General features: G+C 38.4%; 1 protein-coding gene across 2 annotated transcripts in view; it reads right to left on the reverse strand.

The window, feature by feature from the left end:
• Prrg1 (proline rich and Gla domain 1) overlaps positions 1-14,018 on the reverse strand; it is a 125,181-nt gene that overhangs the window by 61,259 nt on the left and 49,904 nt on the right. For both annotated transcript variants that reach the window (XM_038317088.1, XM_038317089.1), the window contains exon 2: positions 8,898-8,949. In XM_038317088.1, coding sequence (XP_038173016.1) covers positions 8,898-8,907 — 10 coding nt within the window. In that variant the 5' untranslated portion in view covers positions 8,908-8,949. The remainder of the gene's footprint in view (positions 1-8,897; positions 8,950-14,018) is intronic.

The following is a 14,018-nucleotide window of genomic DNA, read 5'->3' on the forward strand; positions in this document are numbered from 1 at the left end:
ATATAAGTTGAGAATGACTGCTCTATAGTATAAATCATTAGGAAACTCAAGTAACATACCACACGATTCCACTTATATGAAGTGTCTAGACTAATTGAATCTGTAGAGATAGAAAGCAGAATAGAAACTTCCAGGGTTTTCAAGGTAGAAGAAATATAAAGTTACAGATTACTGGGTATGGGGTTTTCTTTGTGACTGATGAAGGTGGTTTGGAAATTGTTGGCCAACCTACATACTTTAAAATAGCCACACTTATGTCACTTTTGATTCAATTTTAAAAGGTTAATTAATTTTGAGATTAAGAAACCGTTAAAAACACATATACTGACAAATAGAAATGCTTATACCCACAGACAAAAGCTATTCCTAGCCTTAATCAGAGCAGCCTTCTCTGATAATGAAAGGTGGTGAATGCCTGCCCAAAATGTAGAGAATGAACAATGGCTGTGGGCTCAGTATTACACAACACCTTCTAAAGCTTAGAAAACACTATGCCAGAGGGAATTAGAAACTATGTAAAAAACAGAATATATCGTACAGGGCTGTGAAATATTCTCTGAACTTGACACAACCACTGCAATCAGTAACTTATAACAACTACAGGTACTTGACCTAGGTCCTCAAAAGATCAGTACTATAAAGAGTCCGTGGAGGTAAAGGGAAGAAGAACCATGAGGCCCTTAACTTTAACTCTGAACTACTGGTTTGACAGGTTAAAGGAAATGAAAGTGCCATCTTTAGGTACATACCTATAGCTGAGTCCTCCAAGCTCCAGCCATTACCTCCAAACCCCTCTTCAGACAGATGCCCTGGTTAATCTCAGTGGGTCACTGTAGTTTTAAAAAAAAAATAATCACAGCAAGGGAGGCCCTTTGTCAGCGAGCCGCTGGGCCAGCAAGGAGACATGACTGTCTACCAGAAGATCCATCATTCATTGGAGTGAGTGATTGCCTGAACCTCCACAGCAGCCCAGAGAGGGACCACGGACATTCCCCAAGCCCCCCCCCCACACACTTCCTGCTCTTCCTGCAGGGGTTATTCTCCCCAGATACTGCCTCTCTCTTCCTGTCCCTTCTCAGCTTGCACCCAGAACACCCTCACCCCCGCTTCATCCTCCAGGCTTCAGGGCCACAAAATCCCAAAGCTCAGCCTGTTTGGGCACCTGGACCTGGAACTGAGTGCACCCAGGCAGGTGGGAGGTCCTCAGTTTCAATAGCCTGCCTACAGCAAGGTAGGCCCTTTGTCAGCGAGCTGCTTGGCCAGCAAGGAGACCTGACTGTCTACCAGAAGATCTAGCAGAAGATGAATTGAATTCATTGGGTTGAATTGAACTTCTAAAAGAAGAACCATAGGGGATTGTTCAGAGGAAGAAATAGGCAGGCGCCAATGCAAGAATTCCGCCAACAATCTGAAAAACAACATAAAAGCACCAGAACCCAGCGAACTTACAACAGGAGTTCACACTAATCAAGAACACACTAATCAAGAAGAAGTAGAAAAAAGTGACTTTATGAAAGTAATAGAGTCCCTTAAACAGGAGGTGAAAAACTCCTTTAAAGAAATGGACGAAAAGAATAACAAAAAGTTTGAAGAAGTGAGTAAATCCGTAAATGATATCCTAGGAAACCAAGAAAAAAAAAATCAAACAGATAATGGAAACAGTGCAAGACTTGAAAACTGAAATGGAGGCAAGGAAGAAAACACAAACCGAGGGCTAGCTGGATACGGAAAATCTATGTAAACGAACAGAGACTACAGAAACAAGCATAACCAAAGAATACAAGAGATAGAAGAGAGAATCTCAGATTCTGAAGATACCATAGAGAAAATAAACGCACTGATCAAAGAAAACAGCAAATCCAACAAATTTTCATCACAAAACATTCAGGAAATCTGGGACACAACAAAAAACACCAAACCTAAGAATAATAGGCATAGAAGAAGGAGAAGAATTACAGCTCAATGGTCCAGAAAAATATATTTAATAAAATTATAGTAGAAAACTTCCCAAACATAAAGAAAGATATTCCTATTAAGGTTCAAGAAGCTTACAGAACACCAAATACACTGGATCAAAGAAAATCATCCCCTCGCCATATTATAATCAAAACACAAAACATACAGAATAAAGAAAGAATATTAAGAGCTGCAAAGGAAAAAGGTCAAGTAACTTATAAAGGTAAACCTATCAGACTTACACCTGACTTCTCTATGGAAACCATGAAAGCCAGAAGGTCCTGGATAGATGTTTTAAAATTTAAACAATACGTAGCCACAAATCCAGCCTTACAGAAAGTAATAGAAGGAAAATCACAAAAAAAGGAGTTCAGCATTGCCCAAAATAACTCAGACATCAAGCGACCCTTCACCAGCACATCTCAAAGAAAGGAAACACACAATCTCTACTACCAAATAAAAAATGACAACTGGAGTTAACAACCACTGGTCATTAATATCACTTGATATCAATGGACTCAATTCACATATAAAAAGGCACAGGCTAAGAGATTGGATACGAAAACAGGATCCAACATTCTGCTGTTTACAAGAAACACACCTCAACCACAAAGACAGACACCTACTCAGAGTAAAGGGTTGGGAAAAGGTTTATCAGGCAAATGGACCTAAGAAACAAGCAGGTGTGGCCATACTAATTTCTAACAAAGTTGACTTCAAACTAAAATCAATCAGAAGAGATGGAAAGGAACACTTTATACTCATTACAGGAAAAATCCATCGGAATGAAGTCTCAATACTAAATATCTATGCCCCTAATATAAAAGCACCCACTTATGTAAAAGAAACACTACTAGAACTCAATCAAACCACAAACACGGATAGTAGGAGACTTCAACACTCAACTCTCACCAATGGACAGGTCAATCCGACAGAAACCTAACAGAGAATTAAGAGACTTAATGGAGGTAATGAACCAAATGGACTTAATAGACATCTATAGAACATTCCATCCAAATAGGAAAGAATATACCTTCTTCTCTGCAGCTCATGTAACCTTTTTGAAAATTGACCACATACTCGGTAACAAAGCCACCTTCCACAGTTACAAAAACATATTAGTAACCACCTACATCTTATCGGATCACCATGAATTAAAATTAGAATTCAACAACAATGCTATCCCCAGAAAGACTACAAACTCACGGAAACTGAACAGTCAAGTACTGAACCACACCTGGGTCAAGGAAGAAATAAAGAAAGAAATTAAAGTCTTCCTTGAATTTAATGAAAATAAAGACACAACATACTCAAACCTATGGGACACTATGAAAGCAGTACTAAGAGGAAAATTCATAGCACTATGTGCCCACTTTAAAAAAAAAAAAAAGAGAAAGCATACACTGGAGACTTAACAGCACACCTGAAAGCTCTAGGAAAGAAAGAAGCAGACTCACCTAGGAGGAGTAGAAGACTGGAAATTATCAAACTGAGGGCAGAAATCAACAAAATAGAAACACAGAAAACAATTAAAGAATCAATGAAACAAACAGCTGGTTCTTGGAGAAAATCAACAAGATTGACAAACCCCTAGACAAACTAATCAAACAGCAGAGAGAGACCAAACAAATCAATAAGATTCGAAATGAAATGGGGGACATAACCACAGACACAGAGGAAATTCAGAGAATCATTAGATCTTACTACAAAAGCCTGTATGCCACAAAATTGGAGAATGTAAAAGAAATGAACACTTTTTTAGATAAGTACCATATACCAAAGTCAAACCAGGACCAGGTGAACAATCTAAATAGTCCTGTTGGTCGCGAAGAATTAGAAACTGTTATCAGAGCCCTCCCTATCAGAAAAGCCCAGGACCAGATGGTTTCAATGCAGAATTCTACCAGAACTTCAAGAAGACCTAATACCTATACTCCTTAAGGTATTTCATAATATAGAAACAGAACAGTCATTGCCAAATTCCTTTTAAGAAGCTACAATTACCCTGATACCTAAACCACACAAAGACTAAACCAAGAAAGAGAATTACAGGCCAATATCACTCATGAACATTGACGCAAAAATTCCCAATAAAATACTGGCAAACCGAATCCAAGAACACGTTAGAAAAATTATCCACTATGATCAAGTAGGCTTCATCCCAGAGATGCAGGGCTGGTTCAACATACGAAAATCTATCAATGTAATCCACAATATAAATAAACTGAAGGATAAAAACAATATGTTCATCTCATTAGATGCTGAAAAGCATTTGACAAAATTCAACACCCCTTTATGATAAAGGTATTGGAAAGATCAGGGATACAAGGGTCATTCCTAAATATAATAAAGGCTATTTACAGCAAGCCAACAGCTAACATAAAATTAAACGGAGAGAAACTCAGTGAGTTATGCTGTAAACCCCTTTGTCCAAATATCATTACTTGCAAGTGTTCATCGCAGAGTCATTGGTCTGGTTTGAGGCCTCTAGTTTCTACTTCACTATTGATGCTGGGCCCTCATTAGGACTCTTCCTGGATATCTTGTTGCCCTGTGTTGTGGAGATCCTGCAGCTTTGGGCATGTAAGTCAGGTCCTTTCATGTGCTCTAGCAGATGATATATTGGGTGGATGTTGGGGTTGGCCAACTCAAAGCCCTGGATCTGGGCTTAGGCAGGGTAGGGTTGTCTGCCAGCCAGTTTTCACGTGTTCTTACTCCCAAGGTGAGCTCTCCAATATTGCCTTGGTTATTTCACATCTTGTAGGAATAAGTGAGGGGTGGGGCCAGTTCTACTGCTTTCAGGCCATCGGGGTTGGCTCTCCCACACCAGATCTATTATGTTGCTCAGGCAAGGTATTGGGGCAGCTGGTGTGGGGAAGGGAAAGCCCTCTTGCTCTTATGGCCTAGCTCCTCTACCTATCTCAGGGAATGATAGGCATGGGAGAGAAGACTTCTCTCTTTGGCCCACGATACATGTCAGGTGAGTAATGAGGGCAGTTCTCTCCTCTGTTCCTAACATTGGGGCTGGGTCACCCTCACCTCCAACCACTAGGCACTCTGTTGTGCAGCCTAGTGAGAGGCAGGGCCCATTCACTGAGTGCTGCAATTGGTAAGGGAGAGGGTCAGCTCACTTGTCTGTTGCAGGCAATAAAGGGTCATCTCTCATCCCTTACACATCACCATATAACAGATGAGAAGTGGAGACAACTCTCCCAACACTTAAAACTTCCAGGCTGGCTTACCCACACCTCAGCCAACAAGGTTGCCTCTATTGTGTCATGCAGGTGAGGTGCAGGGCCTGCTTTCCCATGTGTTGCAGCTGGTAGGGGGCAGAGACAGCATTCCTTAGCTTTGTGACCTAAGGGCCAGTTCTCAAGCCTGCCTCAGTCATTGATAGGTGTGGCGAGGAGGGCTACTCTCTGCTGCCCATGTTGCCACAGGGCAGACTGGTGATGGAGGCAGCTCTCCCTTGCTCCCTACTTCAGGACTGGTTCACCCACACTTGTGCCAACAGAACTGGTGCCATTGTGTTGCCCAGGCAAGGTAAAGGGCCTGCTCTCCTTAGTGTAACTGGTGGGAGTCAGGGACAGCTCTCCTGTTCCTATGACCAGAGGGCCAGCTCTGCCATCTGCCACAGGTGTTGATGGGTGTGGCAATTCTTCTCCCACCCATGCCACCTCAAGATAGATGAATAACAGAGATAGCTCTCTCTTATTTACTACTTTGGGGTTAGTTCACCCACAACTCCACTGACAGGGTTGGCTCTATTGTGCTGCCCTGATGAGAAGTAAGGCCTGCTCTCCAGAGTGCTGTAGCAGGTGGTGGTTAGGAACAGCTCTCCCACATTTATAACCACAGGGTCACTTCTCCCATCAGTCTCAGTCATTGATGGGTATCGGGGTATCTCTCTCCCAGCCATGCCTCTACAAGACAGGTGGGTAATGAGGACAGCTTTGCCATGCTCACAATTTTGGGGCTGACTCAACCATACCTGCGCCAGCAGAATTGGCTCTATTGTGCTGCTCTGGCAAGGTGCAGGGCTGGCTACTCTGAGTGCTGCAGCTGGAATGGGTCATGGACCGCCCTCCTGCTCTCAGGACAACAGGGTGGAGAGGTGGGGTCAACTCTCCCCCACCCATGCTGCCATAAACAGATGGGTAATGAGAATGGCTTCCCCACACCTGTGCTAACAGGGTTGGCTCTATTGTGCTGCCCTGGTAGGAGAGCACCTCTGTTCTTAAGGTGAAAACACGGAAATTAGCCATGAATAACAAATAGATACAACAAATTACTGCAAAAGCAATTATAGATGCAATGAGTTCTGGCACAGAAAAAAAATCATATGAATAGATATATTTAAAAAAATAGAATGCAGATTGTCATAAAAATCACAGTAAAAATCAATTTGTTTTATGGATAAAGACATTATTAAGAGGATTGTGTTTTCTAAAAAACATTTTGTTAGAAATGTGCTAATTGCTTCGGGGAAGAATTGTAAAAATAAAACTTTAAGTTTCACTTGAAAAGGTAAAGTATTCCCATTCTCTTCTTTGTAAAAATGCTAATTTTCTACCAGAAGTTTACATATAATCATACATTTTTTGAACTAGCATCTCATCATTTCATGTCATAAAATTTTAGGTTATATGACACATTATAGTCTTTGTTTCAAGAAAAGACACAAGAATAAAAGGTCTTTAGTCAAAAGGATCACTTTCACATAGGATAGGTAAATAGTGCTGACTGAGTCTTTTCTTTTATGGCCCTTCCCTTGTGGAATGTTTAGAGCAAAGGTTGCAAAGTGAAATGTCTTGACAGCTGCTACGATCTTTGATAAGCTGTGCTGTTGGTCTGTGAATTACCGCAGGCACAGGCCATTGTTAATTATAGTATCTTTATGTTTGTGATACTTTGCTATCTGAAACACCTGTGTGATTTTGCTGTCACCAAAAATGTTAGGACACTGAGCTCTTTCACTTTGACTATCTGTCTAATTCCCCATGATATTAAAACATCACTATAGATCTGAAAAAAATAATTAATCAATATTTTTCTCAGCAACAAAGGGCTTCTATGTAATCAACTTCACATATTACTAATAATTAATAATAAAGGATATTCAGAGTTTATCAGAAGAAATGAAAACTTATGATAACATAAGATCTAGTTCTACATCTTGGCTCTCTAATATATAAACTCACTATAGATGATATTTTCTAAATCAATTTTAGTTTACAGATAAATATATTAATAAAAATGGTTATCCTTATTTTATAATACGAGTTTTTCTTACAGCACAAGATAAATAAGAGGAATGTCAGAGGAAACATCTGTGAGTTACAAAGTACTGTAAATAATTATTAATATAAAAATAACTACAAATTCTTGAGTCCTAAATAGTAAGCCTCGATTAAAGACATCATAAAGAGTAAAAGCAATTTCAGTACTACACACAATAAACACTGTAAATACTGATTATAGTCAAATAAAAATTAAGTATGCATGCCTTTTCTTTACCTGCTCTCCCATTTTATTGTGTTGCTGTCTCACGAAGTGCAGACTGGCTTCATACTTGCTATATGTTCAAGGTTAATCCTGAATACCTGGTCTCTTAGCCTTCTTTTCCCAAGTACTAGAAATATGGACATGTAGCAACTGCTCATGTAATGCCAGGGAAAAAAATAAATCCAGGGATTTGTACATGCTAGGTAAGCACTCTAGCAACTGAACTACACATAGTACCTGTTCCTCCTTTCAAAGATTTAAGGTTTGTGAACTTTCATGTTCATTAATAAAAGTTTCATATATTTGTAAAATATTGATTTGTCCTTAATAAAGAATAGCAAAATATAGTGCCTGCCTGCCTGCCTGCCTGTCTGCCTGCCTGCCTCTGCCTCCCATGTGCTGGGATTAAAGGCATGTGCCACCACCACCCAGTTTAGCATGTTGCTTTTATGATATATATGTACTAGAATTAGTATAAAGTCATTAATATGGATAGTCCATATTAGAAATTAAATGACCCTAAATTTCTCTATTGTCCACTGTCTATAATAACTTTAGGTAAAAGCAAAAACAAGCACAAAGAATTCATGTAATGGTTTTTATTGTCGACAGTTTCACTTTAGAGGAAACAAAAAATTCTGCTGCATAAAAGGAGATTTTTTATTTGTACTATTAATTTTTTTTAGAAAAAATTTAAAAATATATCTGGGGTGGCTCATGTCTTTAATCCCAGCACTCGGGAAGCAGAGGCAGGCAGATCTCTGTGAGTTTGAGGTCAGCCTGGTGTATAAGAGCTAGTTCTAGGACAGGCTCCAAAGCTACAGAGAAACCCTGTCTCAAGAAAAAAAATTAAAAATACTTAGTAATTTATTTTTATGTATGTGTATATACATGTGCCTGAATTAGTTTGTGTTCAATGTGCACACAAATGCCCACAGAAACAACATCTGAAACCAGAGTTATAGTCAGTTGTGAGTGTTGATACAGGGAACACAATCAGGTCCTTGAATGAGCAGCAAGTAAATTAAGAGCTCTTAATTACTAAGACAGTCAATTTCTGTTACTATTAGCAAAATTCAGATAGCATCAAGGCTTGTGGGTAAGTTTGGAAAGAGTTATAAAGAAGTTGGAATTTGGAACATTTATATAATATCAGACTTGAACTATTTCTCTCTGTCCTGGGAGATATATATATATATATATACATGTGCATGTGCACAAACATGTACGCACACCACCACAAGAAAACCAAATATCAGAAAAAAATAAAAGAACCAGTGAGTAACACGTAGTATGTTGGTCTTTTTATGCATAGTGTTGAATCAGACCAAATTTTCCATCAAGTACCTACAAACAGGATTTCTAATCTCAATTTCCCTGGAACACTAGATTACTATTATGAATGAAAATCATTTCAAAAGGGAAGAGAAACTTACCCCTCCCCATTTTTTTTCTTGTGGCTTCTGGCAGGTCCTGGATGATGATTCTCTGTACAAAACAGAGCACATAAACAGTCAGATTCACAAAGGCTGAGTCACTATATCAGATAAGCTCCATTATAGCTGATGTAGTCAGGGTGAGCATTTCATTTCAATGCACTCTAAGCTTGCTCCCTGTCAAAACTGTTTTATGAATCATAGATACCTAAGCTCAGAGGACAGAAGCACAATTTTGGAAAGCATGGGCTGTCTATACCAATTTAACTATGTCCTTCTTTTTCTGGTATTAGTTTTTGCCCTTGCCAAATAAAACTCATTAAATTGGCCACACGCTTATCTTTTTGGAGAACAGCCTTATCAACAAAAGATGACAGGCAAAAATGCCAAAGACTTGATATTAATAACCGAGCTAGCATATTATTAGCTTGGCTGTCTCTGCCTTCCCTTCATTGGCATTCTATGAGAAGTACAATTCCCTTTATCCTGTTACATTTTCCTGAATGGTGTCAAATGGCAGTGCCCCTAATCAAATTATCCTTGAGGCAAAGCAGCCCACAATTATTTTCAATAAACATCATGAATCAAGGACCATGGATTCCTGAAAAGAAAAGCATAAGAGAACCAAAAGGAAATCCATAAATTGCAATGCCAATGGAAGTTATACAAAATCAGAAATTCTGTTTTATAGATGAAAAAAGCATGAACACAACATATGCAGAAGCCAATGTATATAATTAATGCTTCAATTTCTTTCAGGTATAAAGCATGAAGCTACTATTTACCAGTCACTTGTCAAGCTCTTGATGTGTAGCTAAGCAGTTGAGTTCAGGTGTGTGTCGGCGTCTGTGAGTGTGCGTAGTGAAAAGATGTGATCTATAAATCCATTAAGAAACTTACTAGAAGTTCAGAAGGGGAAATCAAGAATAAATACCAAACTGAAACTTGATAACTAGTTGTATGGCACCAGATAAACCACTTTCTATTTTAAATTTTTTACAAAACATACTCTGTGTACCCTGTAGGATGTTAAAAGTATGTGCTTCAAAAGCAAATGTTCTTTGTTAAATCTAGAAAATGCTGACATAAACCTATACAAGTTTCCTTGTCACCAAACATTTCAGATACTTAAAAATGATAATGATGGACTGGGGAGATAGCATAATGTTTCAAAGCACTTTGTTGCTCTAACAGAGGACTTGCGTTCAGTACTCAGAACCTACATAGTGGTTTACAACTATCCTCAACTCTAGTTTCTGGAGATCAGGCTCCCTCTTCTGACTTTCACAAGCACATGGAACACACACACACATTCATGCAATAAGATAAAATAATAAAAAAAATTTAAAAACAGGTAAAGAAAAATGTAGCACAACTATATTAACTTATTTGGCATTTTATCATGAACATTTCTCAGGATTGGATTCTTTAAAGCATTTATTGTTTGATCTTCTTTTGAAATCAGCTGAGTTCCTCAAAATAATCTTAGACAGGGTAAGGTCAGCTCTTGTGAGCTCCTCACAGAAACACCAAACAAACAAAAACGCAGCAATAAATTAATCAATTAATGAGTGGATGAATGAATAATTAATACTTGAGAAGGACAAGGGGGTTGCGGAAATGGGAGGGGAACAAAATAGAGTAATGGAGGATAAAAATGATCAAAATGCATTATATACATATATGAAATTATTATAATAAACCACTATTATATAATTAATATATGCCAATAAAAATTTAACTTATATTTTTATGAAAAACACTTGTTAATAAATAGGTTAACTCTCCAAGCTAAATTAGGGTACAGAACTACCTTAGTCTCACTCACTGGGATTTCTCCTTGAAGTCATCAGTATATGCTGTCATCAGAAACCAAGAACTTGAAGTCCCAGTCACCTATCAAGTGAACTTATTCTGGGAAGGCATTAGGAAAAAGGCAATACAGCAAAGGGTAATCCATTCATGTACAAATAATGACTTGCAAGAGTTAAGTGGGATGGTGGTGGTACGACTCAATTTGGATTTTAACAGGAAATCATTGGCATCTATGGGGAAAGGAGAATTAAGGGGTGAAGATAATTTGACTTCAGAGACAGTGATATCAAAGATGCTGAAGAAATCCAGCAGGACTTCTTGATTTCACCTTTTTTTAATTTCTTGCTTGTTCTGCTTTAATATTTAATCAATCTCTCTAGAAAGAATTAAGCCTATTTCTGTTGTTAGTGAGAACCACAAAGGAAAGGACTGTGAGGCATCGCTAGGATTTTCAAAGAGCAGCTGCCTCTCCAGAGGTCAAAAATGTCATCTGGATCTGGGATTACCTTCTTCCTGGAGAAAATGAAACCAAGGAAACAAAGGTTAATTCTACCCTAGTCAATAACTACCTCACCTAGACATCTAGAGGCAAAACTCTAGAGATCAGAATCTTTATTTGTTTGTTTGTTTGTTTGTTTTCATATTATTTATTTATTATTTATTTTTGGTTTTTCGAGACAGGACTTCTCTGTAGCTTTAAAGCCTGTCCTGGAACTAGCTCTTGTAGACCAGGTTGGCCTGGAACTCACAGAGATACGCCTGCCCCTGCATCCCCAAGTGCTGGGATTAAAGGCATGAGTCACCACTTCCTGGCTCAGAATCTCTTTTAAATAATATTTTTTTCTTTTATTTTTCATATCAACCATAGTTTCCCTTTCCTTCTCTTCTCCAGATTCCCCTCTTGACTCACTCCTCCTCTGTCTTCATTCAGAAAGCAGCAAGCCTCCCACTGGCTTGAACAATGTCATGGCATACTAAATGGAGGCGGAGCCAAACCCATTTTCTTGCATCAAGGCTAGGAAAGGTAATCCAGCATGGGGAACAAGTTCCCAAAAGTCAGCTAAGTGCCAGAGACAGGTCCTGATTCTATTGCAAGGAGTCTTACAAAGAGACCAAGCTAGTCAACTGTCACACACAAGCAGGGTGCCTAGGTTGGTCCCATGGAGGCTCCCTAACTGTTGATTTAGAGACCATGAATTCCCATGAGCTTTGGTCATCTATCTTTGGGTTCCCATGTCATGACCCTCAGGTTCATATAATCCCTCATCCCTTTCTTCAGCAAGACTTTCTGAGCTCAGCCCAGTGTTTGGCCATGGATCTCTGAACCTGATTCCATCAGTTACTAGATAGAGTATCTGATAACAATTAGGATAGTCACTGATCTGAAGATCAGAATCTTATTTTAAGCAAAATGATTTCCTTAAAGATACAGGGTTAATGGCCTACTATACATATCACCCCAAACTAAGTTTTCTATTTCACATTGTCTCTTACTGCTGCTTCTGCCACCAACATTCAGTGTGTCTCTTTAACTTGGATCCTTGCTTCTCTAGTCTCCTTTATTCTGAGGTGTGTGTGTGTGTGTGTGTGTGTGTGTGTGTGTGTGTGTGTGTGTAGTGTGTAGTGTGTGTGTCTGTGTTGTGGGAAACCTTTAGAGAAGGTTTATACTTCTCTAAAAATGAGTCAGGTCCCTATCTTAAACTAAGTAGCACTTCCAACTCTTCCATTTATTTACCTAGCGTAGCACTAACTAAGCTCTATAACAACGGCTGTAACCTGTGGGTTGCAACCCCTTTGGCAAACTTATATTACAGTTCATAAAAGTTGCATAATTATAGTTATGAAGTAGCAATGAAAGTAATTATATGTCTGGGGGTCACCACAACATGAAGAACTATAGTAAAGGGTCACAGCATTACGAAGGTTGAGAACCACTGCTCTATAACTAGATCCTAGCTTCCTGAAAACTAATATATCAACCATTATTGGCAGTGAACACCTTTAATCCCAGCACTCAGGAGGCAGAGGCAGGTAGATCTTTCTGAGTTTGAGGCCAGTGTAGTCTACATAGCTTATCTTATATTTTCTCTAATTTTAGCTTTATATGTACATATATACATAGAGAGAGAGACACACACACATATATAATTGTTCCATATATATGAAAAGTAAGAAGAAAATAGTTATATATATAATTTTATATTTTCTGCTTACTTTTCAATCTCTGGATTTTTGTTATAGTTTTTAAACCATCTGTCTTATAGAGCATAATGTTATGATATATTTCTTGATAGATACATGCATAAAGTAATGACCAAAGAAAAGCATGACATTTGAAATAACTTCAGGGCTATTTTTGCCAAAGGCTGGGGTATCTGGCCAGTGTGGTAGGGAAACTAAGGGTCATGGATATGACTCTAATCCAGTTCCCAACCACATGATGACCAAGAGAAAGGTCAGCTTGGAAGGGCCAAAAAAGAGCCTAAGAGTCCTCCTGCAAGGCTGTCAAGACAAAGTCACTCCTGCCAAGGTAGCATCAGTAAATATTCTGCAAACATCTAGATGAAAGGATATGCTCAAAATTGATAATTTTAGGTACTCATTGTATATTAATCAAGGGATTAATTGTAGCAGGATAGTCAACATGTTTTTTAGAGAAGAGTATGTTTCTCAAAATAGGTAATCAGACAAAAAAATGGAAACAAAAGGGGAAAGGATAGCAAAATGTAAACAGGCTGGGTTGACTAACCAAGAAAAAAAAAGATGTACCTGCATAAAAGGGAGACACTAAAAACTAGAGTCCTGCCTCTCAAGCAGAAGAGAAAGAAGCCAAGTCCAATTGATCATGTGTCATGTCTCTCAGTATACCATCTTCCTTTTTCTGAAAGCCAGAGAAATGTTCTTATAAACTATTTTGTAAATGTGAGTTTCTTAGAACCTCTAGAAATATTTTTTAAAAAGTGGAAATCCCAACTTATCCAAATTTTTAAATGTAAATATTTTTAAGAGGTAAAGTCATTCATTCATTGGTTTAACTAATTCATTGGTATAACCAGACGATAGCAAAATACTGAATCAAGGAAGACTTTCGTTGTCTGTGAGTCCAGAGTGGACTAGTTTTATATTCTTCAATACAAAACATGCTAAACAACAATTCAGAGTCTAGTCATGTATTTGTGTCTAGATTATTTTGCATTACTTCTAGTCTCATGTTTTTAATAGAACCACTTAAAAACAAGCAAACAAACAAACAAACAAACAAACTTACAGGTTCTTGCCCTGTCAGAACTTTATTTCCTCTCTTCT

Source organism: Arvicola amphibius, chromosome X, assembly GCF_903992535.2.
Source record: "Arvicola amphibius chromosome X, mArvAmp1.2, whole genome shotgun sequence".
Classification (NCBI taxonomy): Eukaryota; Metazoa; Chordata; class Mammalia; order Rodentia; family Cricetidae; genus Arvicola; species Arvicola amphibius.